The sequence below is a fragment of the Aythya fuligula genome, chromosome 15 (assembly GCF_009819795.1).
Source record: "Aythya fuligula isolate bAytFul2 chromosome 15, bAytFul2.pri, whole genome shotgun sequence".
Taxonomy (NCBI): Eukaryota; Metazoa; Chordata; class Aves; order Anseriformes; family Anatidae; genus Aythya; species Aythya fuligula.
Window position 1 is genome coordinate 12,258,765 of NC_045573.1, and position 24,117 is coordinate 12,282,881.

Here is a 24,117-nt window from a genome sequence, read left to right on the forward strand (position 1 = left end):
GCGCCAGGCCCGGCAACCCCACGCAGCATCGTGGGGAATTCCCCCCGCGGGGTGGGAGGCACCGAGGGGGTCCCCAGGGTTTTGGGGAGGTTCGGGGGCCGCGCCAGCCCCCTCCGGCCCTTGGGGACCCCCGGAGGTCGCGGCCGGGCCCCCACGCCCCGCGTGGGGTGCTCGGGGAGGAGAAGGGGGGGGAGGGAAACGGCCCCGCCCCTCCCCCCCGATTGGCCCAAAGTTTGGGGGCGCGGCGCTGATTGGCCCCCCCCGGTTCCCACGCCCTCCCCCCCCCCCCCCTCCCTCCCCACCTCCCCAATTCCCCCCCGCGCTGCGCTCCGCGGCCACGGCCGGGGCCGCCCCGGGGCCGCCGCCGCCGCCACCGGGAGCCCGGAGCGAGCGATGCGGGCGCTGTGGGCGCTCTGCCTCGCCGGGCTGGCCGCGGCCCTCGGCAGCTTCTCGGCGGATCAGTGCAGCTGGAGGGGCAGGTAGGGGCCGGGGGGGGGCTCAGCCCGCTTTGGAGGGGAGGGGGGAGCTCCGAGCATCCCCGCGGTGGGGCCCTGGGGATGCCGCCTGCCTCAGTTTCCCCGCTCGGGGGAGGCCCCTAAAGATGCTCACGGCCCTGGGGGGGTCGCAGGGCTCCGAGATGCTTCTCCAGAGCCCCCCCCTCCGTCCTCCTTCATCTTCCTCCCCGTGCAGGTGCGCGCTGCCGGCCCCGACCCCCCCTTCCCTCTCCTTGGCCCCGCCGTTGCTCGGGAGGCTGCTGGGGCCCCCAGACCCTTCCCGGGGCCCTTTCCCACCGGGGGAAGGCGCCGAGCTCGGGAACAAAGAGCGGGGGCCCGGCAGGAGGGGCTGCGGCGGGGCCACGGGGCCGCGCAGCCGCCAGCGGCGCGGCCCGGACAAAGCGGCCGCCTCCGCTCCCCCCCCACCCCCCCACAACCGGCCCCGCTCCCCCCCCGGTGGGTGCCAGAAATGCCCAAATGTCACCACGGGGCGCTGGGGACTCCGGAATCCCAGTCCCGCAAGCGCAAGGGGTCAGGGTGACCCCCCCCCAGCACCCAAAGGTCCCCCCCGAAAGGGCAAGGGAAGGGGCTTGGAGGGGGGGCAAGAGGGCAAAGCCCCTCCGTGACGATGCTGTGGCTGCAGCAAACACCAGCCCCATCCCAAAATCATGAGACCGCACCCCAAGTTGAGGTTCCCAGCGGGCTGGTGCATCTCCTCGGGGTCTCCGTGCCCCTCACACCCCCCTCTGTGCCCTCCCTGGGGGTCGGGGGGTCTCTATCCGGGAGGGGGGGGCACCCCGCTGACGGGTGCTGCGGTGCCTTGCAGCGGCTTGTCGCAGGAGGCGGGCAGCGTGGAGCAGCTGACCCTGCGCTGCGCCGAGGGCTCCCTGGAATGGCTGTACCCCACGGGGGCCCTGCGCCTCCGCCTGGCCCCCCGCCTGCCCCCCGCCACCGGCACCGGCAAGGGCAGGAGCCCCCGGCACGTCACCGCCTGCATCAAACCCGCCGGCACCTTCCGGGGGGCTCAGCTCTACCTGGAGCGGGACGGGGAGCTGGAGCTGCTGCTGCCCGAAACGGAGGCTGCCCCCCGGCCCCGCGTGCGCTGCTTCAGCTGGCTGCCCCGCGAGAAGGTGGCCCTGTTCCTGCAGGCCACCCCGCACCGCGACATCAGCCGCCGCATCGCCGCCTTCCGCTACGAGCTGCGGGGGGACTGGCTCGCCCGCCTGGCGCTGCCCGCCGCCAGCCTGCCCGCCGAAGGTGAGCCAGCTCGCCTCCCTTGGACCCTGGTTCAAGTGGGAAACCTCCCCAAAAGGGGGTTTCTCTCGCCACGCAGGCAGGCGGAGGGTGATGGGGGGGGGGCTCAGCCCTGGGGAGCTGTCTCCTGGCCCCCACGGGGCACTTGTGTCCCCCCCGGGGCGCGGAGGTGACGGCTGTGCTTGGCCATTGCAGGGGCGTGCCGGCCGTGCAACGACACCGAGCTCCTGATGGCCATTTGCACTAGTGACTTTGGTGAGTGGCTCCTTGGGCTCAAGGGGAGGGAAAGGAACTAAAATTGGGATGCTGGGAGCAGGGGGGGTTGCTGGGACAGCGTGCGCCTGGCTGATCTGAGAGCCCTGCCCCAGCCCCAGGATGGTGACGGTGCCCAGCAGCACCCACCCATCGTGGCCCCATTCGGCACCTCAAAGCCCGGGGAGTGTTCCCCACTGCTCTGCTGCTCCTTCAGCCTGCAATGAGCTCTTTTTCTCCCCGAGGCTGCTGTGGGATGGGGATGGGGATGGTGCTGGGGACGGGACCACGCTCACACCTCTCCCTGCCTTCCCCCGCAGTGGTCCGTGGCAGCATCCGCAGCGTCTCCAACGACGCGGAGCTGCAGGAATCCATCATCGGGGTGAGCGCCATCCGCATCCACCGCCAGAAATTCCCCCTCTTCCAGGCCGGGGGGAGGCCAGGGCGGGCGGCGGGCAGCATCCGCACCCCCCTGCGCTGCGGTGTCCGGCCAGGCCCCGGCACCTTCCTCTTCACGGGGTGGCTGCATTTCGGCGAGGCTTGGCTCAGCTGCGCGCCCCGCTACAAGGACTTCCAGCGCATCTACGAGGGCGCCCGGCGCAGGCGGCAGAACCCCTGCGAGTTCCCTGTGGACTGAGCATCTCGGGGAGGGGGCAGCCCCCGGTTTTGGGGCTGGGAGCATCCCTGCTCGAGAACCCCTGGAAAATGGTTCATCTCGGCACTGTCCCCCCGCTCGCCCCGGGGGCATCGCCACGTGGAGGGGACCTCTCACCGTCCCCGGGGACGATGGATTTGCCAGCAAGGATGGGCACGTAGGGACACGGGAGCACAGGAGCACGGTGCTTTGGTCTTTGCCTCATCCTCGGGGCAGTCCCGTGAAAATCCTGCAGGAAGGGGAGGGATTTTCCCAGATGCATTCAAGTGGGCCTGGCCCTGGGGGGGCTGGGGGCTCCCTGTGGACGAGGGCACGTGGGGACCCGCGCCCCGGGGGTGCTGTGGTCTTGGGGGTTGTGGGGATGCGGTGGGGCACGGCGGGTGGTGCAGGGGGGGCAGCTGTCCCCTGGGGGGGCTCTGCGGGTGGCAGGAGGAGAGCGGTGGTGTGGCTGGGGCACGGCGGTGAGAGCAGAGTGTGGAAGGGGATTGGCAACGTTGAGGGTGGAAGGGGGAGCGGGGTGATGGCGATGGAGAGCTTTGCCCTGGCCCTGCTGGTGACGCAGGGCATGGGCGGGAGGGGGAGAAGAAGAGGAGCGAGGCTGAAGGAGTGAATGCGATGGTGAAGAGGGAGCAGAGGCAGCACGGAAGGGACTCTGGCATGGCCACGGCTGAAGCAAAGTGTGGAGCAGAGGAGAGGTCACGGGAATGGAAGCAGAGAGAGGTGGGGCTGTGCCACCGCCAGCGCGGGGACGTGGGGACGCGGGGATGTGACCTCGTGGCAGCTCGCCACCCCGCCGTGCCAGGGCGCACCAGGAGGGATTTGGGACCGTGGGGGTGCGGGGGGCATTGTATGTGCACTAAAGTGATAACGATACCAAATTTGTGATTTTGTTTTCTATAAACTAAGCTGTATTTGTGGCGCGTGTGGCCTCTTTTCAGCAAGCGGTGGCGGATGGTGACCGAGACACGAGGGGCGAGCGGGTGGGCGAGCGTGGCTGCAGACATCTGCATTACAGCGTCTCTGCAGATCTCTCTTCCCAGATTGCTGCCTCCCTGCTTTTCCCCGGGGTCAGCTGGGTTTCCTCCAGCGGGGCCGGGGGCCGCGGGGCCCCCCCAGTGGTGCCGCTGTCAGCGCCGATCTCGTCAGCGCCCGCTGGCCACAAGGCCTCATTGTGCCGAGCTGCCCCGCGCCCAGCCCGGTGCCGGCCGAAATCTGCTTCTCCTCGTCAGGAAACCGTTCCCAAAGAACGCTGCTGGCTTCGGAGCTTAATTAAAAGATGCGCGTGGTCTGTTCCTGGGGAGATCCTGCCCCTGCGAGCCTCACCAGGGGATCGCTGCAGAGCGCACGGTGCCCGTGTTCCTCCTCGGTGCTGGCTCCCTGCCTCGCTGCCCAAATGCCGCTGACTATTTTGGGGCTGTGCTGGGAGCAAGGGGGCTGCGAGGGCAGGATACGGCCCTGGGGGAGAGGGGGGTCTGGAGGAAGCCGTCAGCCCGGGGTTTTGGCAGCGTTAGTGAGGAGGCAGAAAAGGGGAAGGAGTGGGAAACCCAGAGGAGGAGGAAAAACGACACTGGAAAAGCAATAAACGAGGCGTGGACAAAGGGACCCGCGCTGCCCACGCAGCCCTCTGTAGGCGCCGGAGCGAAATCCTGGCTTCTCTGACCCCAGCGCATTCCTCGGGGTGAAATTATTGCATTTAATGCGCCGAGCATCCGGTGGGGTGCTGTCCAGCCGCAGAAAATCTTGTTTTTCTTCCAAAATGTTTATTTGGCCAAATCAGATCGTTCTGCCGCGGCGGAAAAGGCTGTTATTCTGCTCTTTGGCCAACGCGGAGTTTTCGGCGGTGTTTTTGGTGCCCTCTGCCCTCGGCCGGGTTCGGCCGCCTGCCCCCGCTTCCCGCGGCGCCTGGGCTGTGGCCAGGGCTCCAACGCTTCCTACGGGAGGTGCTGGGGAAGGAGCTGGTGCTGGGGGGGCACCACGGCTGCTGGGGGGGGTGGGACAATGACAACGGGGCTGCTCAGGGATGCTGCGGCACCAGGCAGCCCCATCCTGGCGTCTCCCCAAAATCCCAGCCCAATTCCCGAGGGGCAGCCTGGCCCCCGCTGCCTCTTGGCACAGGGCGCAGGGCACCATGAGGCGGGCTCCGTCCCGGTTAATGTTTCCTCTGCGGGATGGAAAACAAGGTGGGAGCCACCACGGCGGCGCAGAGGGAGGACGAGGGGACGGCGGCGTGGCGAGGGGGGGCTTTGTGCAAACAAGATAAGGGACGGGGGGCTCTGGAGGGGTCGGGGGTGATGGCCGTCCCCGTTGTCCCCAGGGATGGTCCAGCTGGGGGCACTTGGGGACAAACCAGAAGCCAGCCCCGGGGCTGGTTCAAGCTGGACCCCCTCCAGCTCGATCCAACCCCCCCGGCAGCCCCATCCGTGACCCCGATGTCCCAGCCCAGGGGACCCTCTGGGTGTGCTGGGTGCTGGGTGGCCGTGCCGGCACGGCGCAGCGCTGCGCCATGGCACCGTCAGGGCGTCCCCGGCGCCCCCGTCCCTGTCCCCGCTCACAATGGGAGCCGCCGTTTCCCGCCACTTCCCCCCCCCACCCCAGCCCTTTTATTCCCTCCCGCAGCCCCCCTTTTCCTTCCCCCTTGCCCGGCCGCCAGATAAAAGCCTGGACGTGTGAATCGCGGGGCACAAAGGCGACGCACAAAGGCGGCCGGCCGCGCGCAGCCCTCCTCGCTGCCCGCCCCGAGCAGGGGGATGGAGACCTCGCGCCCAGCCCGGGGCTGTCCCAGTCCCCCTGTCCCCTCCTGTCCCCTCCTGTCCCCTATGTCTGCACCACCCTGGGGCCCAGGAGCTGCCGTGGGGAATGCTTCTGGGAAAAGGGGCGTTCTGTGGGGTCAGGATGATGTCCCTGGGGCTGGGGTCAGGATATGGTCAGGATAACACCTCTGGGGTCAGGGGATGCCCTGTAGGTTTAGATAATGTTCCTGGGGTTGGGGAAGTCCCGTAGGGTCAGTAAGGATAACACCCCTGGGGGCAGGGGATGCCCCATAGGTTTAGGATGATGTTCCTGGTGTTAGGGATGCCCCATAGGGTCAGGATAATGCCCCTGGGGTCAGGGGATGCCCTGTAGGTTTGGATAATGTCCCTAGGATCAGGGATGCCCCATAAGGTCAGGATGATGTTCCTGGGGTCAGGGGATGTGCTGTAGGTTTGGATAACACCCCTGAGGTCAGGGGATGCCCCATAGGATCAGGATGATGTTCCTGGTGTTAGGGATGCCCCATAAGGTCAGGATAATGCCCCTGGGGTTAGGGATGCCCCATAGGATCAGGATGACGCCCCCATGGGCCGGGGGCAACAGGCAGCACAGGGCAGTTTGGGCAGGCCAGCCCCAGCCCCGAGCAGGATGGAGCGAGCGGGTGAGCCCAGTGACCCCAAGGCGGCCCTGACCACCACATACCCCCCCCAAAAAAAAAAACCCACAACCTGGGCTGAGGGCCCTGCTCGGAGCCCCCTGGCTTGGGCCGAGCCACAGCCGAGCCCCCTGGGACCCCTGGCCCCCCGATCTCGCGGCGGCGCTGCCGACAGCTGGTGGGAAGGAGCTTTCCCAGCGCATGGCGACAAATTCCTGGCGCTCGGAGCCGCTTTGCAGCCGCCGCGGCCCCAGCGGGGGGAGCTGCCCGGGGTGGAGGCAGATTAAAGGCGCTGGGGCTCCCAACTGCTCCCCGCGCACGGCCACCTGCTCGGCCCCGCACACCGGGACACGGCCCCCCCCGACCTCCCCGGGCCGTGCACGGGGGGGCTCAGCCCTGCGTGGGAATTGCTTCGTTAATTAATGCTCCCCGGCATCCCTGGGACCCTCCTCCTCCTCCTCCTCCTCCTCCCCGTGCTGCTGCCGCCCCCGGCCCCTCGCTCCCGGCTCCTGTTTCCCCCGATTTTCTGCTCGCTCCCAGACTAATTGGCCCCACCTGCCAGCAAGCCGCAGAAAATCGGTGAAATCCCCGTGGCCCCCACTTGGCCACAGCCGCGCAGGGGCCATCTCGCAGCACTGGGGGGGGGGAACCGGTGCTGGGAGGGGAGACACAGCCCTGGGAGAATTTTTCCAGGGTATAGCAGTGTGTAGGGACAGCGTTGGTCCTGGTGGTGTGCCCTGTCCCCATCACTGCTCTAGTCTTAATGGGGTGAGCATCACTGGGCACCCAGACCCACATCTTTAAGGTGTGCTTGTGCAATCACCCCCTGCACCTGCAGTCACACCAGGGGTGGTCTGAGTGCACGGCGAGCACAGGAACCCCGTCACGGGGACACCGGGCTGTCCCCAAGCTCCCGGGTCCTGCTGGAAGAGCTGCACAAACCTCAGCCCCCGGGGGAGAAGGGGAGGAAACCACGGGCTGCGGGAAGCCGCCTGCCCTCTGTGTGCCGCCGGGTTCCCCTAATTGATTCATTATTGTTCCCTTTTTTTTTTTTTTTAATTGCGGGTGGGCACCGGTCCCGGAGGCAGCACCGGGATTTTCCCACAGCCCGGTGGCAGCGGGTGAAGCCACGGGCAGGCACGCGGGTGTGCGAGGCGCACCAAGTGTGCGCGGGCGTGCAAAGCGCACGGGGCTGCCACGGCTGCTGCCGTTTCCAGCAGCCCCAGCCACGAGGAGCCGTGGGGCCAGCAGCCAGACCCCCCCCCCAAAACACACACACACACACACACACACACAGACTCCGGGCACTCCGCTGCCCATGGCACGGCGCCCAGCGTGCCCGCGGCACACGCCGGGTGGCGGAAGGCCTCGGCGGGTGCGGGGCCGCCCCTTCCGGCAGCCATGGACACCGAGGCGCTGGACGAGCTGGCCGGGCAGCTGCGGGGGGAGGCCCTGGGGGGGCGCGGGCTCCTGCAGCTGGCGGCGGCCACCGGCTTGGCCGCCTACGCCGTCTGGGCCGCCGTGCTCATGCCCGGGTTCCGCCGGGTGCCGCTGCACCTGCAGGTACCCCCAGGACCCCCCCCCCAATGCCTGGGACACCCCCCCTCCATTCGCTTTGCAGTGCTGACCGAGCCCCCCCACCCTGCTCTTTGTGTGTGTTTCCCCCCCCCTCCAGGTGCCCTACTTGCCGTCCAATGCCCAGCAAGTGGCCAACGTGATGGCGCTGCTGCGGGGCCGCTCGGGGAAGACGGCGGATTTGGGATCGGGGGACGGCCGGCTCGTAAGGGGGGGCCTGGCGAGGGCAGCGGGCAGGGAGGGGAGCACAAAGGCACCCCCGGTGCGGGGATCCCCAGGAGCAGGGTGCTGGCAGCACCCACAGGGGGTGGTCCTGGGGGCGTCCAGCAGGGTGGGACAACCCGGGGGGAAACCCTGAGAGCACAGCGGGAGCCTCAGCACCCATGGGTGCTGTGCCCTGCGAGGGGCTGCTGCCCCCGGGCTCCTCTCAGCCCCGACTCTCTCTCTGCAGGTGCTGGAGGCTCATAAGCAAGGGCTCAGGCCAGCCGTGGGCTACGAGCTCAACCCCTGGCTGCTGTGGCTCGCCAAGTACCGGGCTCGGAAGGCAGGGTGCCACGGGCAGGTCTCCTTCCTGAAGCAGGACCTGTGGAAGGTAACGGCCTCGGGGGCTGAGCGCTGGCCGTAGGCAGGGCGAGAGCTCTGAGGAGAGGCCTGGGCGCTGCTGGCCCTGATGGACACGCTGCTAGAGCTGCCTGCAGGTACCCCCAGCACAGTCGGGCAAAATCCACAAGGGAATGTGGTGTGGGGACACCGAGACGATGCTGAAGGCAGGTCCCGGCTGTCCCAGCGCAGCCCGCTGTCCCACACGCTGCGTGGCATCCTTGCTTCCCCCGAGGTTCACAGGACCGCTTGCAAAATGCTTGGCCACTCAGGCAGCTCCCCCACGCTTCCCCCCTAGGAGCCTTTTGCTTCTTTCATTCCCCTTTTCCTTCTTTTTAAAGGCAAATCTTTCTGATTGCTACAACGTGACCGTGTTCCTGGCTCCCAGCGTGGTAAGTCCCTCTGCGCTGAGGTGCTGCTGTCTTGTCCTCAGCAGGCTTAGGAGGGAGATTTTTAGAAAACAGAGCAGATCTGGAATATTGGCAAAGATTTATTTTTTAAATAAGACCAAAAATTAGAGACTGGAGGTAAGGAAAAATCACAGAGTCACTCAGGTTGGAATAAAATTTGCATTTAGTCCTGGCCCCAGCGATGCACGGGGCCAGCCTCAGCCCTGCTTTTTGGAAGGGCCTTCAGCTGCTGCTGCTTTTTGGGACCCACCAGCCCTGCTGAGAAGCTCCCCCACGTCCCCCGGTGGCACTGCCCCGAGGCATTCACGTGGGACAGGGTCCCCAGGCAGGGCTGCTCCATCCAGCCACATCTCAGGCCCTCGGCTGTCTGTCTCTCCCCAGAAGCCTCCCCTAGCTGCCAAGCTCCTTGCAGAACTCCCCGACGAGGCTCGCGTGGTGGCCGGACGCTTCCCCTTCCCGTCGTGGACCCCGAGCAGCACCCTGGGGCAGGGGCTGGAGCAAGCCTGGGCCTATGACATGAAGGAGGTGCGGCGCATGGCACGGTGCGGAGGGACACCCGGTGTAACGGCACCTCCTGGAGCCTCTCCCACCGGTGGTCTCAGCCCAGGAGAGCAGTGAGAGGGAGGGTGAGAGCGGTGCTTGGCCAGGCTTTTTCCCCACCCCCCCCAAAAAAAAGGGGGGACTTGGTCCCTCCGTATCTTTCAGAGTGGTCAGCTTGGGGGAAGCAAGGGGGAGGGAAAATCAGATCCAGAACGATCCCGCGATTTAAGGGCTACATCTCCAGTGCCTCTTTCTGTCCGATTGGTGATTTTGGATCATTTTTCCAAATAAACATCTGGACAGTTCTTCCCTCAAGACTTTTGCTGTGCCTTTGAGCCGCAGGGGGGGCTTCTTCTGCCTGGAGCCAGGGCAGCCTCAGGCTGTGCCCCGATGTCCCTTTGAAGCTGGAACAGGACGGCGTCTGTCCGGCCTGCCTCCCACTGCAGGATTTGGGTTGGCCCTGCTCACATTACGTGGCATTCTTTCTTCCACTCAAACACAGAGAAAAAAGGTTTTCTTCCCACCGTGAAAGAGCAGCTCATCCCCTTTGTGCAACCTCTTAGAGCCCAAGTGCACCTTGAACCATCCCTGGCCTCTTACAGCTCAGCAGGGAGCAGAGGCAGGAGCAGAGTTCGCCTTTAAAGCGAGGCTGACCCGGGAGAAACGCTGTGGCAGCGCTCTCAAGGGCAGGAGCAGGGACCTGTCCCTGCAGTCACGCAGCAAAACGCTGCCCAGGAGGCTGCCCCCGTGTCCCTCGTCGTGGTGTGCTCAGGGAGCGGCAGAACTCTTCCTACAGCTGAGGGGTCAGGGGCCAGGCACGGCGCAGTTGCCCTGTCCCATTTTAGTAGCGTTAATTTGAGACTGAGAACACCCACGTGGGTCCCTGCGCTGCACGTCCCAGCTCTTGGCCAGGAAAGGAGCCTCAGCCAGCCTGCAGAACAGAAAGCCCCCTTCTTTTAAACTGTTTCTTTTTTTTTTTTTTTCCTTACAATCGTGCTGCTTTGTGGAGCCACGGGGAAGAGCTACAGTCCCTGGCTGGGGGTCCGTCTGGATCCGGGCAGCAGGGGAGCGTCGGCCGCCCCCGCGCTGAGCGTGCGGGGTTCCTTGCTGCCAGCGAGCGTCCTCAGCCGGAGGATCTCCTGCTTGTACCTGCAGCAGGGGAGCAGCAGCATCATCCCCTCCTGGTCAGGGCCCTGCGCACAGCTCATGCACAGAGGTGGTCAGCTCACACCGACACTTTCTGCCCTGTGCTTGTCGTAAGCTGAAAACACGCTTCATCAGTTAGTGATGCTGGGCAGCACAGGTGCTGAGCCGCACTGGGATATGAGCAGCCACAGAGGGAAAAACCACGGCCTTTTCCCTGGGAAAAGCTGCTTGTCACCTCTGCCAGGTAGCAGTGACAGCAACAAGCCCATGAGCTTGATCGAAGCTCCAGCTGGGCCGACTTGCGCCTCGCGTGGGGCGCAGAGCCGGAGCACGGCTCCAACAGATGCGCTCTGGTTGTCCTCGCCCTCCCCTGCCCCAGCAGCTGTTCCTTCCCCCTGCTGCAGGGCACGATAAGCCAGTGGGAAAGTGCAGCAGATCAGGGCTTGCTGGAAGGCTTTGGATTTTAGGCAACCCCTCTCTTCACCTCCTCCAAAGGATGGGCTTAGGCTCACGGGCCAGATGCGCCCCCCGGCACGCAGAGCGAGGCACGGAGCCAGCTGCCCGCACAGCTGGATGAGCTGTGTGACACCGGCTGTGCCGGGCAGTGCTGTGGGAAGGTGGCAGCAAGGTCAGGCCCTGGCAGGGTGCTGGGCACTGCCGTGTCTCTGGCAATTAGCCGGGGAGGTAAACTTGGAGCAGGAAGCGGAGAGCGCGTGAAGGGGGACCCTGCTGCCTCACCTTGCAAGATGCTTCTCTACGTACTCCTGCAGCTCTGCCACCTGCTCTTCTGCCACGATGGCCCGAGTCAGCAGCTGGCTTCTCTCCTTCTCCAAATCCTCCTGGAGGGGCAAGGAAAGCGTGGAGAAATTGGGGAGTGCTGTGAGATGGGAGGGAAGTCGCTCGGCCCCTCTCTGCCAGGAGGGACTGAACGCTCTGGCTCTGGCACAGCTTGGCACGAAGCTGCAGAGGCAGGCAGGAGACTGACGTGCTCTGAGAAAGGAGCCTGGTGATGAGCCCAGCCTCCAGCAGGCTCAGCCACTCTTGGCCACCGGCTGTGCTGACCAGTTGAGCTCTCCTTGAGCAGACCACAGGCACGAGGGCCTGGGCCACCCCAGGACACACAATAACCATCCCCTGCCAATCTAGTTTTCCCTCCCAAGAGCTCTGCTCTGTTTCCAAAGCCCTTCCTCTACTGCCCCAGGTGTGGCAGTCTGTGCCAGCGATCCCCTTTCTCCCCAGCAGCCCCACTGCTGTGATCAGGGCTGGACAGCAAGGCCCACCTGTGCCAAGCCTGCTCACAGCGAGCATCTCCAAGCTCCTGTCTGCTGCCGAGCAATGTTGTGGGTGAAGAGAGCTCGGGGCCACCCCATTCCTGAGTGCAGTGCAGATACCTTTGCACCCCAAGAGAACCAGACTGAGAAGCTGTTTCAGATTCAAACCAGACTTCTCATTTGAACCAGGTCGAAAACCTGTTTGTTATACAGATACCTAAATCCTTGTGCTGAAACAAGACATGGATCAGTACAGGCCAACAACCTGCAGCCGTAAGGGCTGGCCTGCTTCCTTCAGGAGCTGTGAAAGCATAGCCTCGGTACGCAGCATCACTTGGTCAAGCACTGGTCAAGGTTACAGCTGTGGCCAGAGAAGGACCCAGCACCTCTTTGACACGTGAGCAAAGGCTGAGCTTATTTCAGGTGGGCTGCTCCAGCCCTTTACCTGGGTGCTGTGCGTGAACTCCCGGAGCTGCTTCCTGACCTCTGCCCAGCCCTCCTCATCCAGCTTCCTAGGAGAGAAAAGCAGATTTTGGTCTTGCACGGACATCCAAAGCCAGCCCATCTGCAAGCTGCACGGCTCTGTTCGGAGTCTGGAAGCGTTTCGTGTCCAGCAGAGCATAAAGCACAGAGCGCCAAACCTTTTCTATCCCCGTGGCCCCAACTTCGGGGCGCGCAGCGCTGTCCCTGTGCCCAGGCGTGAGAGTCACAGCCCCTCTGCCAACCTGGGTTTCCCGCTGTGATGGCTGGATTCGTGCCAAGCTCACATCAACACTCATACATCAGAGGACTCCAAGCAGAAAGAGTCATTAACCTGACACTGCAAGGCTGAACTTTATGGAAATGGAGAGCGGGGTATGATCAATGCCAAGCGCTGGCGCTTTTCATGTGTGCGAGCGCAGACCCGCTCGCCCTGAGCGCTGGGTGCGATAGGTGAGCTGTCTGCTCAGCCCAGCCGTGGGAAAGTCCTTCCCATTCTGTCCCAGTCTGAACGAGCAAAATACAGGTCACATCTGATGCTCGGGGAATTTTGGTTGTATGAACTGAGGAATGCATTGTGCTCAAGCACGGCAGCCTGCAGACCCGAGACCGCTCCGCTGCGGCCGCGCGAGTTCCCTCTGGTGGCTGCAGTCACCCAGCCCGGGCACACGGAAAATCGTGGCTGAAAGAAGTTTCATGGGAGCAGAAGTTAAGAGAACAATAAACAGTGAAGCCACACATCTGAGAAAGACGAGGAACACGATGATAGTTACAGGACTGTGGTTACAGCAGGCTTTGTGTCTCTGCTTAGAGCAGCAGGATAACCTGGTAGCTCTGGTAAAAACCATCAGCACACAGAAGTGTTTTCTGTGTGTTTTCAGGTTCTGCTACTTCTCTGTCCTGCTCCTGTGCTGAGTCTGTCAAAATTAATGTCTCTCTTTAAGCATTACTGTTATTTGTCAGCATCTAAACCAGTGGTAGACTCTGGTAACTCTTCTCCAAGAGACTGCGCTGGAATCCAGTGGCTCAGGCACTGACCAGCTCCTTGGCACTGTTACTGCAATACCTGGCATGTTTTCTAGGCTACCACATTTTAAAAGGCAGAAAAATCCCGGCCTGGATTTCTCTTAACACTTTGTTCTCCCACTCCATGGTTACAGCTGGTAGAGCTTCAGCAGAAGAATGGAGCAGGGGGGAAGAGATTGATCAAAAGGAGAAAATAAATGGCATGTCAGGAAACCAGGGTGGTGTCAGGACAGGATCACTGAGGGTTCCTGTCCAGCTTCTGTGCTGGGAGGGAGGAGAAACAAGACTGTCCCAAGCTGGTGTAGTTTCTCTGGCATTTCTTGGGTTGTGATCCACCAACGCCCTCAGCTGTATGCTTAACTTCAAGTTCCGAAAAGATCAGTGGGACTAACAACATGATTAAATCAAACATGTGCTTAAGAGCTTTCTTGGATCAAGGCCCAAATGACCAACTCATTTCACCACAGGAAATGCTGCACTGAGACGACAGCTGGCTTTTCTTCTCAGATGAGTTCCTATCAGCTCTCCTTCTCCATTATTTATTACTGTCTCCAAGTAATGCAGAGAAGACCCCTCAGTCCATACAGCAGGGAGAATTCAGCATTTTGAATATCCCAAGAAACAGACAGGACTTACTGCTCAGATGGCAGCTGAAGGTCAGAGGCTTCTTTCATTTTTTTCTGAAGGCAAAGGAAGAACAGTACCTCTGTAAGCATTAGAACATTGCAATCTCACCACAGTCCCCACCACTTTGAAGAAAGTGCCACAAGTGTCCCAGCACTCTAACACTAAGAGTATGAGCAGGACAGTCTTAAGGTTTAGGTCTCCCACCCCATTAATGTTTAAATAAATGCATCTCACACAAATCAAGAAAGATTGATTCTGCCCAGGCAGAACCAGTGGGAGGACACAGAGCTCACTGGTGTGCTTCTGAGCGTGGTCTCCTGCTTGGATAGCCCCGAGTGAGAACGGGACCAAGCACTAGTCTGTGTCACAGAGACACAGCAAACCCTCAGGGGATGCACTCAGAAATGGGGAGAGCTATCCTACTGCTCTGTCTGTTGCCAGTGAGACTCCCCCCACCCAGTTTCACTGCTGCAGCCACTACCTGCTGCAATTCCTGTAGCTGCAGCTCCAGTTTCGCTTTGTTCTCCCGCAGCCGGTTTAGCTCCTGGGTTGTGTTTGTCAGCAGCTCCGGGTCCGTGATGGCAAAGTGGAGCTCAGCGGGGCCGGAATCCACATCACTGCTGCCCAAGGAGCGGATCTGCTCTCGCTGCATGCTGTAACAACATGCCAAGAGGCGTTAGACTTTACCTTTGGTGAAGTAACAGTGCTGAGCATTGATGCTGCTGGCAGTGCCATTTGCTTGGGACCTGCTGGCTTCTGGCCACCTGGAAAGGGTAGGTGGGAGAGCCCAGCAGCATGTGCAATATTCCTGGGCATGCTGAGGGCAGCTCATCCTATTTGTGGCCTTTAAGCCACAGATTTCTGATGCTTGCCACAGCCCAAGCTGCTGAGAGAGCCGTGGAGCAGAGCTGGGAACACTGCAGGGATGCAGGACATGTTGGTGGCACCTCTCCATTTCCACACCATCCAATGTGGATTCAGTCTCTCGCCCTAAATTTTGCACGGGAGGAACCTGGGCACAGAGCAGCTCCAGTGCATGCAGAGCACCTGGTGTGTAGCTGGAGATACCTTGCTCCTGGCGTTGTCAGGAGTATGGAGATAAGCATGTACTCCAGGACCTCAGCTCCACATGGGAGCCCCGTTTGCCTCCCTTGCAGCAAGGGGACTGGGTGCTAGCACCATGGGGCACTTCCACTAGGTCCCTAGCAATGACCTGAAGAGGCAGAGGTAGCCCAGGCCCTGTTTTAGCCCTGCCTGTACGCAATCAGCAGGTTCTCATGCTTCTTGACCAAGTTTTTCATGCGTTTCTTGTAGGCACGTGCTGCTCCAGCTAGCTGCTCCTCCCGAGACTTGTAGGAAGCCCTGATGTCCTGCAGCATGCTGTCCACAAAGTGCTTCATGTGAGCTGGGGCTTTGCTGGGCTCTGTCCAGTCACTGGATTTGCTGTCCATGTAATCCTTTAAACATACAGAGAAGGAAATGGAAGTGATCAAGTCTTTCCCTGTACGAGTAACCCATTTCCACACCGAAGGTCCAGGAATATTTGTGATGACAGCACTCAGAACAGGGCATATCTTCCATTTTCGAAGAGCAGGGAAGACTAATTAATTTTCATCAAACCCCTTTCGAGGCAGAGAAGGCACACTGCTGTCAGTGACCCTGTATCACGGATCCATCTAGGGGAACATGAGTGCGTCAGGAGCCAACGTCTCTAGTCCTGTATTCTTTCTGCTGTGCCCTGCTCCTTCTGTTAGGAGATACCCTGTCAGAAATTAAGCTCTTCTTCACAGTAAAAAATGCTTCTGCATTGTTAACCTCTTGGCACAGCAGTTCCTGCCAAAAACTGCTTACCTATGGGGGTAGAAACAGTTTTCTTCCCAGCCACTGATGGATGCAAGCAGGTACCCATGCCTGAACCTGCCTGAATCTCCTGCTTTGTGCCGAGTCCTCACTGTGTTCTGTGGGCCCTACTCTACATCAGAGGTGCTTGTTCGTTCCCAGAGCAGGTCTGCAGGTCCCAGGCACTTGTGTTACACGGGTCTGTGCTGACCACAGAGGCTGGCAAAGCTTCCCCTGAGGACAGCAGCAGGGGCACCGTGGAGGCAGCAAACCGAGGAGGCAACAAAGCCCTCAATGGCACCGCCGGGCCTGCCGAGGGAAGTTGTCAGGGCAATGGGGATTAGGAGCCAACTGGAAGGCAGCCATAGTAAATAAGAAGATCTTTCCGTCCAAGTAATCTGACCAAGGAAGATCGTCCCAGCAGAAACTCAGACAGTTTCGCGTGGTCACACGGGAAATCTGGGCTAGGAGAGAGACCAATTCCTGCTGCAAGCACAGCTCCCCAAGCCCCAGCGCCCCTCTGCCCAGCAGCCCAGCAAGGAGGGGATGGAGCAGACACGTTCTAGAAGCAGGCAGTCAGCAAGGAGAGCCCTCCGCAGGCTGGGGTCTGGGGGTACCCACCGCCAAGTCCTTGACGTGCTGCGCGAGCCGGGAGCGGTACTGCTCGTTGAGCTCCTTCAGACGCAGCTGCAGCCGGGAGTTCTCCGCCTCCACCTCTTGCAGCTGGCTCCGGGAGGTGAGCAGCACCTAGGCACAGCCAGCGTTCACACCGCTGCTCTCAGCCTCCAGCCAAATGAGGGGCACTAAAGTGCTCGATAGGGAATGGGGACTTCAGTTTTCCTACAGCAGGGAGGTTGGGAAGGGCCTGGGTTTTCATACAGGAGCTTACCAGCAATGTTTATTCTATATCCCTCTGCTACCTTTTATCATTTGCAGTCCCCTGCAAGTGGCTTCTCCAGCTCTTTTGAAACATCAGTGAACAAAATTCCTCCCACCCCAAGCAAGCAGCACATCCCAGCAGGTGCGTTGCACGCCCTGTGCAGGGAGGAGCACCTTGGTGCGACGAACTCCCCGGAGAGGGAGAGATGCCAGAGCACCTCTGTGCCAGCCACCCGCCCCACTGCTAGCTCTGGGTTACGCTCACTGCACCTCGTGTCCTAGCCACGGGAGGGGAAGGGAAGGAGCCTGCCCTTACTGCTGACTGCTCCGCCAGTTTGCGCTGGGTGTCCCGAATTGCTCGCTTCGCCTCCTGCAGCTCCTTCCCCACGGCGATCCTGTGCACACAGGGAGAAGGCACGTTTATTTCAAACCCCCAAACGTCTCTGCAGGCCCGATACCTCCAGCTTTGAGAAGGAAACCACTACTAATGACAGAAATCTCTAAGCAGCTGCTTACACATTGAGCAGCTCTGCCACACATTGACCATGGATTTTCAAGGCCAGTTGTGTACCTAAACAGACTTTTAAGGAGACATCTAACGCTCTTAAGATCCTCAAAAACATCAGCTTTTACTTCCAGGCCTCGCTTATAACAGTTATTTGCCACCCCGTACCCCACCAAAGGGAGGCTGCCTCCACTCCTGTTCGCCAGGATCACATCCAGCTGCAGTGAGACCCCAAAATGCCCAGCTGGGTGAGAGAAGGATGCGTGTGCCTCAAACACTCACACTTGCTCTTCCAGCTTCTGCTGCTGCGAATCATAGGTTTTCTTCAGATTTTCAATCTCCACTTTTATGCGATCCTGGTTTCCAAGCAACTGAGGGACAAGCGAACAGGAAGATGAGATTGAGGGCTGACATAAACAGAAGGATTCTTCAAGAGGGAGAAGGTGAGGAGAGCCTCCAGCTAGCCCAGATCCAGCCGGTATGGGAAACACAGGGGAAAGGATGGGTTTAGTGACCAGTGCTCTGCAGCACGCCAGAAATGACATTTGATCCGGAGAAAGGGCACGTGGAGGGGCACACGTGTCGCTCCTCCAAGTGAGATTCTCACTCTGACAGTCAGATTCTCATCAGGAGCTGGTGGTGGAGCCCAAGCTGGTACCACACAGGCTGCAGATGGAAACAAGGCAGGAAATATCTCTTGTGCTCTCATTTTTGGGTGCTTATCACCCTCATCTATTTCAAGCATCAGCAAGAAGAAAATAACCAAGCATCCCCTGCACTTGTTGATTTTAAACTCCTGCCTCTTCTCTCCAGTGGGCACTGACTGAGGGAACCACATGTTGCCCTGCACGAGGCAGGAGTTATTCTGATCTCAACTGCATGGCTTAAAGAAAAGAAAATAAACCAAGGCACTAACCCATCCACAAAACTCAAGTTAGTACCAGGAGCTGCCAGCCACACTCCAAATAAATTCCCCCCTCTGCTTCCCCAAGGGCCCCACAGCAGAACCCACACACTCACATTTTTTTCCAGGTTTTGCTGCTTGTGTTCAGAGGCAAGTGCATCTTCTGGCTGATTTGAAGAAGAGACAGAAGAAGGTACCTTTAGATCCCTGATCTCCAAGAAGCTCAGATTGGGGACAGGGCAGAGAGGTCCTTACCTTCACCTTCTGAGCAGAGACACGGCGCGCCACTGCTCGCACTCTTCCTGGCTCAGCAGAGGGCTCATCAGCTGCGGCGTGAGAGAGGTGGTGGTAGCTCCCTGTGCCAGGAAGGGTGCTCTTGGCATTGGCCAGGTTGAGCAGCTCTAGGCTGAGCTCTTCATTCTTCAAGACCTGCCAGGTCAAGCAAGAAGGAAAGAGCATCTGAAATCCTGCCTCTCCAGCTCCACGCGCTGTTTGTTCAGCACGTACCCACTGCTCCTGGTGTGTACACAAAGCAGGCACTCACATCCCCTCCTGAAAGCAAGTTTTATTTTTAGTTCCCTCTCATATGTCCAGGGATATCAGTGATTTTCTGATTCTCAAGGAGATGCAGGGCGAGCATCACCGCCAGGCGCCAGGCACGGCACGCAGCATCATCCACACGTAACCTCACTCCCCCTGCCCGTCTCGCCCTCACGCTCATGTTCAGATAGGAATCGTGGTGACAGTACACCCTGATGCCAGCCCGGCCCTGGGCACAGCTCTGCCAACACCGCTCCATCCTGACCTACAGCTCCCTCCTTACCCCGACTCTACTCTCCGCGCAGCTTCCCAACACGTTAGGCATGTCTTTCCCCAAACAATGCCTCCGGACTACATAATGTAAGGGAGAATGGCCAAATATCCATCCATCTCGGCTGACGCCACCCAGCTAATTCCAGTTTTGTCTGAATGCATACCTCCAGAAGCAGCCAGCCCACAGCACGGTGTAGGCAGCGAGATTCAAAGCAGCACTGGTGTGAAGTGACACATTTCCAAAAGATAAAGAGGATCTGAATGAGAAAGGCTCTGTTACAGGTGATCTGGAAGGAACACTGGGGGAATTCATGTCTCACGGGAGGGTTTCTATGTAGATAACAAAGCTTTGATGGAGTTTATGACTGGGGACAAGCTTGAGTAATTGTTACCATGGCAGTGAATCGGGAGGATGGGAGGCAGAGGTCATCTGAGTCATCCGTGTAGAGAATAGCTTATCAAAAGATAGCACAGGGTGGGCTGAGGGAGAGAGGAGAGGAGAAAAGAGGCTGACAAAGAGGTGAGATATACAGCTGTGAAAACTGACAGCTACGCAGAGACAGGCTGCTCGTTCCCCAACCGAAACCGATCCATCTGCAGCTGTCAGCGCCGACAATTTGATCAGAGGGGGTCACACAAGCGCAGAAGTACCAGCTTTTGCTTTTTCTTTTTTTTTTTTTTTTTTTTTTTTTTTTTTTTTTTTTTTTGGCCAGCCAAAGAAAGAGGCAGTCCCAGGTTTGTGATGGGCTTCTCTGCCTCCCATGTGCTCCGAGTCCTGGCCCCGCTCCAGGGAAAACCCCGGCATGGGACTGGTCCGGGGCTGCTCGGGTTCCCCGCGCCGGCCTCGCTTTGTAGCACCGCTGTGGGCCCTGCGAGCCCCCCGAACAAAAGAGCAGGAGGAAACGGAGAGTTGAGGAAAGGTCAGGGTCCTGAAAAGGAAGAATTTACAGCGTGTTAGAAAACAGGCACAAAGTGTCGGGCTGGCATCTCCTGCAAGGCACTTCCCCAGGGACGGGAAAGGCCAACGCGGCCGCTCTCCTGCGCCTGGGACAGACCCAGGGCGATTTGTGAATCACGGCGTACAATGGGGGCTGTAACAATTCAGAGACTCTAACTGTTCCCTACAAGGGACCATGAATGAGCCCGCGGAGCTGCTTCTGCGCCAAGCAGCCATGACAACATATTGGCAAGGTCACAAGTAGCACTTGTAATTGGGAATGTGTAAAAGGTTCATTGTGTCCCGCGAAGAGCTCCGGGGAAGGGGAGGGGGCAGAACCGCAGGCTGCTTTTGCCATTTCCTTTGGGAAAGTCCGCACTGGGAAAATAATGAGCAAGAGGCCCATGCCGCCACAAGCCCCACGCTGCCAAGTTGGAGTCTCTTTCGCTTCAGGCAGGGATATTCAGCAGTCAGAGCCAAGACACCGGGGTAAAGTCCTCACCCTACCAATTACACCCGAGGATTTCACCCTTGGCTTCTGATCCCTGCTCCACCGCTCCAGGCTGCTATCCGAGCATGTACCTTACTCCACGTGCCTCGCTTTTCTCTGAAACGCTCCAGGATCCACATGAAAACAGCGCGTTATTACCGCTAACCCCTTAAAACCATCATTCCGGGATGTCAGCAGCCTGAAAATCCGATTTTTGACTAACACACTGCACCCCCTTGGGGACGAGAAGCCACAGAGATGGCTGAACGCTGAGCTACTCCTCCGTGAGCCGAGGAGCTCCGTGAGCTCTGTCTCGGCAGCGTGCTGGCAGGCAGTGGCATGCGCTCTGCCTCGTGCTCCCGGGGCAGCAGGGGCTGGAGGGTGGGTTTGCACCCTGCGAGCAGCCGAGCTGGCTTCCTCATGAGCAGTTTCTCAGCTTATGACAAATAATAGCACGTGCGTGCACCCTGTGTGCATCCCAGCTGCAAGGTGCCACAGAGGAGTTGAAACTGGCTTTTCACTTCCCAGCTGGAGCCGGTTGGGAGCCATACCCCACTCACTGCCACGTCCGTGTGAACGGGTCACTTCACAAGTCCCTAATTCATTGATTGGCAACCGGATGGTTGTGACCTTGTATCCTCCTCTACTTGAGCTCTACCTGGTGCTCATCATACAGAGAGACTGGACAGACAGGGACAAATGCACTTGGTGGGGCTTTGCCCGTTGTGGGGTGACATTTCGTGTCAATCCTGTATAAACTAGTGTGCCCCACATCCTCCCATCACAGGGCCAGCACGGTAAACTAGGTCACTTGGCTGAACCAGCTGAAATATCTGCCGAGGAGGGAGGCAGGAGTGTGTCAGTCATCCGATCCAATTCAAAGAGAAGGAGAAGTGGGAGGGGGGAGAGGGAGGGAAGTGGGGAAGGTCTATTACAGTAGCTATTCTTGCCAAAGGAATGCACAATTCTGGGATGCAAAAGACTTTAGTTAATCATCACTAATTTAATAGTCACCAGGAAAATCACTATATTTTAAGGGACAATCAGAAACTTGATTATATTTTGTGGTTTTATAAACTTGTCAACTTCAAAAACTTCTAGGCCCCTTCCTGCCACCAAGTGAGATGAGACAGACTACAAATCCGTTCCCGTGCAGCCTGTGCAAGCCATGCAGAAAAAAAAGGGAAACAAAGCATGTTGGCAGTCCAGAGGGACCTGAAACGTGCACCCAGACCAGACCTGCAACGCCCTTCTCTTTGCATGGCTTGGGGTGGGGATGTGGGGTAAGGGGAAAAGGGAAGACTCCGCTAACAGGAGCGCAGTCACGGGGCAGCATGGGCACAGCGCTGCTCCTGGCTTGGTAAGCAACCCAAAGACAGCCTTAGATTGGGAAGTTGTGGGGTGGAGTGGGGAACACCAAAGCTGTCTCACCTCCTGGTCGAGCTCTTTGCCCAGGGCCAGGTAATTGCTCTTCAGAATGATGTACTCGTCCGCCAGCTCCTTACGGCCGGTCTCCAGCGTGCGCAGCCGGTCCCGCAAGGCGTCCCGCTCCCCGGTGACTTTCTCACTGCGGAGCTCCAGCTCCAGCACACGGTTCTCCAGGGACAAGATCTGCAGGGGGGGTGCAGCAGAATTAGACCAGCAGCTATAATAAAGCATTTATTTGTTCAAACAGGCTCTAGCATGAAGGGAGATGAGTTTCACATGAATTTCTCAAGTATCTGGGCAATGGGGGTAATTCACTACTCTAGCTAAAGAAAAGTGAGTGTGCCAAACAAGAAAAGATCCTGGATAAAGGTATCTGACAGAGCTGAAACCTTTTGCATACCATATTTTTCAGTTCAAAGTTCTCTGTCTCATACTGCTCCTTCATTTTGTTTGTCTCAATCTGGAGATCAATGAGTTCTTTGGAAATCTAGGGAGAGAAAGGACATTATAAAAAGGTCATGGACTGACTCTGAGGCCAGCACATTATCTCAACAGGTTGCAACAGGGAATTAGAGCCCAGAGGTGCTGAAAGGACCCACAGTTGCACCTTTTACCTGAGCACTAGCAGAAGAGGAACACTGCTGAGAGCTGAGATCAGCTCCCAGCGCTGCGGCTTTTTGCCACTGAAGCATCCTGTCCCACAGACACACCAAATAAAAAGGCAAAGACACAGTCCTCAAAGAGGAAAAGCTAAGGAGAATCAATCCTGAGGTCCTGGCCTCTTTCAGAAGGAAGAGGTGTGGGAAGCCAGTGAGACCACAGTCAATCTGAGCTTATTCCAGCCTAAACACCACCAGGGAGCAAATGGAGGAGCCTGGGTTTGGAAACACATACACCTCTGGAAAGAGGCCCCAACATTTCCCACCAGATTTTTCACTGCAGATCTATCGGGCTCATACAGCTTCACGGCTCAGTTCTCTCCAACTCCCCAAGTATCTCTTTTACCTTCAGTTTTTCCTCTTCACTGAAGACCATTCTGGCTGACAAATCTGGTTTGGAGCCAGCCAGCGTCCCCATCCTCTCCTGCGGGTCTCCAGGCCCCATGTACAGCCTCTCATTCCTATCCTGCAGCTGCACCTAGAGACACAAAACAGCTCCAACAGCCAGTGCCAGAGAGCAGAGCTCTCCTCTCCTGTCACCGTGCTGATGGAAGAGAAGAGCACAGCATATCCAGCAAGGAAATGCAGCTTCTCAGAGCTTTAACAGATAGCAGATGGGATTTTCAGCTGCCATTTTCCTCCTGTGGTTAGGATTTCATTTGCAGAGCACTGGTCCAGTGACCCAGGAAGGGGCCGCAGACCTTCATACTCACATTTTTGTTAGCGAGATGCTGCACCTGCTCTGTCAGAGCATTTACACTCTCCTTCTCTGCAACGCTTCCAAAATCCATGTGCATGAGACTCAGTGCTCACAGGCTAGGGAGACTGAAGAGCAAAGGCAGGGCCTAAGGATCTCTGCGGCAGCGACTTTCCCCTCTAGGTCCAGCACAAGCGATGTTGCTATCAACTTTGGTTGCTAGAGGGTGCAGCATCCACCTCGATCTGAGGTGGAGCCAAGTATTGCAGCCAGCCCCGGGGCTGTTAGAGCAGAAGAAATGACAGGGGTCAGGAGGTATCTGTGTTCCTAAGACAGCACGGGTCAGATACTCAAGTGAGGAGCTTAGCAGACACCACCAGCAAGGTAATGCTGCCAGTGAGGAGATGCTGCTTTGTTTATATTCACTCCAAAGCCACTTTGCAGGGATGGCTTCCGTCTCTACCATAGGGATCTTAACAGGATTTCAGATCTGGATCTCAGTTTCACAACTCAGGCCTTTAAGCCAGCCATCTGTCCGGAGACTGTCCTGTAGCATCTAGCATCAGCTTGCTTCCCTGCATTTTTTTCTTATCTCTACACTACTTGTCTCTCTCGTATCACCTAGGAAGGACAGCACACAATTATGAAAGGCCAATGAACTGCCCAAAGGGGATCAGGATTTTTCAGCTCTGGCCGAGCTACAGCTGGTGACAGGGAAGACCTTCCCAAATTTATCAGCAAGATGGAATGCTGAAAAATGCAAATTTTAAAGCAAAACACACACTGAAAGAAACTGCTACAAAAGCTATCTGTGTGCTGAGAACGACAGCCCAGGACACAGGAAGAAGCTCCCTAAATCGAGCAGTGTTAGCAGCTCCCTGAGGAGGAGCTGCTTCCCTTACAGCCGCAGCTGAACTTTGACTTGCTGCAGACTCGGAGGAATTTGCAGCAGCCCATTTGTCAACGTTCGCTCATGGTTAGAGGCGCGCTGGACCCTGATGGGCCCAGACAGGGCTAAACCTGGACTGTTCTGGTCTGCACTGCATCGCCAAATCCAGCTGGCAACCTTCCAGGCACAACTGGGATATCTCCCAAGGGTGCGCGAAGCTACAAGTGCTTGAACAGAGCCCCTGACACACAAGCGAGGGTTACAGAGAGTGTAAGGCACAGTGGTAATGCTGGAAAAACTTGGGGAATGGCAGTCAGGGGGTAAAACAAATGCTGTTTTTT

At 58.8% G+C, this 24,117-nt stretch overlaps 3 protein-coding genes across 3 annotated transcripts; 2 read left to right on the top strand and 1 right to left on the bottom strand.

Moving 5' to 3' along the window:
• Positions 1-393: 393 nt before the first annotated feature.
• On the top strand, positions 394-2,964 carry METRN (meteorin, glial cell differentiation regulator). Its single transcript, XM_032197424.1, has 4 exons — positions 394-479; positions 1,321-1,751; positions 1,944-2,003; positions 2,321-2,964. Exons 1-4 carry the CDS (start codon positions 394-396, stop codon positions 2,635-2,637), a joined length of 894 nt encoding a protein of 297 aa, XP_032053315.1. The 3' UTR covers positions 2,638-2,964.
• A 4,498-nt stretch (positions 2,965-7,462) lies between these two features.
• Positions 7,463-9,593, top strand: ANTKMT (adenine nucleotide translocase lysine methyltransferase). Its single transcript, XM_032197426.1, has 5 exons — positions 7,463-7,624; positions 7,737-7,841; positions 8,088-8,228; positions 8,578-8,628; positions 9,028-9,593. Exons 1-5 carry the CDS (start codon positions 7,463-7,465, stop codon positions 9,262-9,264), a joined length of 696 nt encoding a protein of 231 aa, XP_032053317.1. The 3' UTR covers positions 9,265-9,593.
• Positions 9,594-10,208: 615 nt separating this feature from the next.
• On the bottom strand, positions 10,209-22,981 carry CCDC78 (coiled-coil domain containing 78). The gene is made up of 15 exons (XM_032197413.1): positions 22,904-22,981; positions 22,537-22,668; positions 21,932-22,018; positions 21,535-21,714; positions 18,119-18,292; positions 17,980-18,030; positions 17,242-17,330; positions 16,771-16,849; positions 16,197-16,322; positions 14,991-15,193; positions 14,218-14,389; positions 13,746-13,789; positions 12,049-12,115; positions 11,071-11,171; positions 10,209-10,335 (listed from the first exon to the last, which is right to left on the bottom strand). The coding sequence occupies exons 1-15, from the start codon at positions 22,979-22,981 to the stop codon at positions 10,209-10,211; spliced, it is 1,710 nt and encodes a 569-aa protein (XP_032053304.1).
• Positions 22,982-24,117: the final 1,136 nt, after the last annotated feature.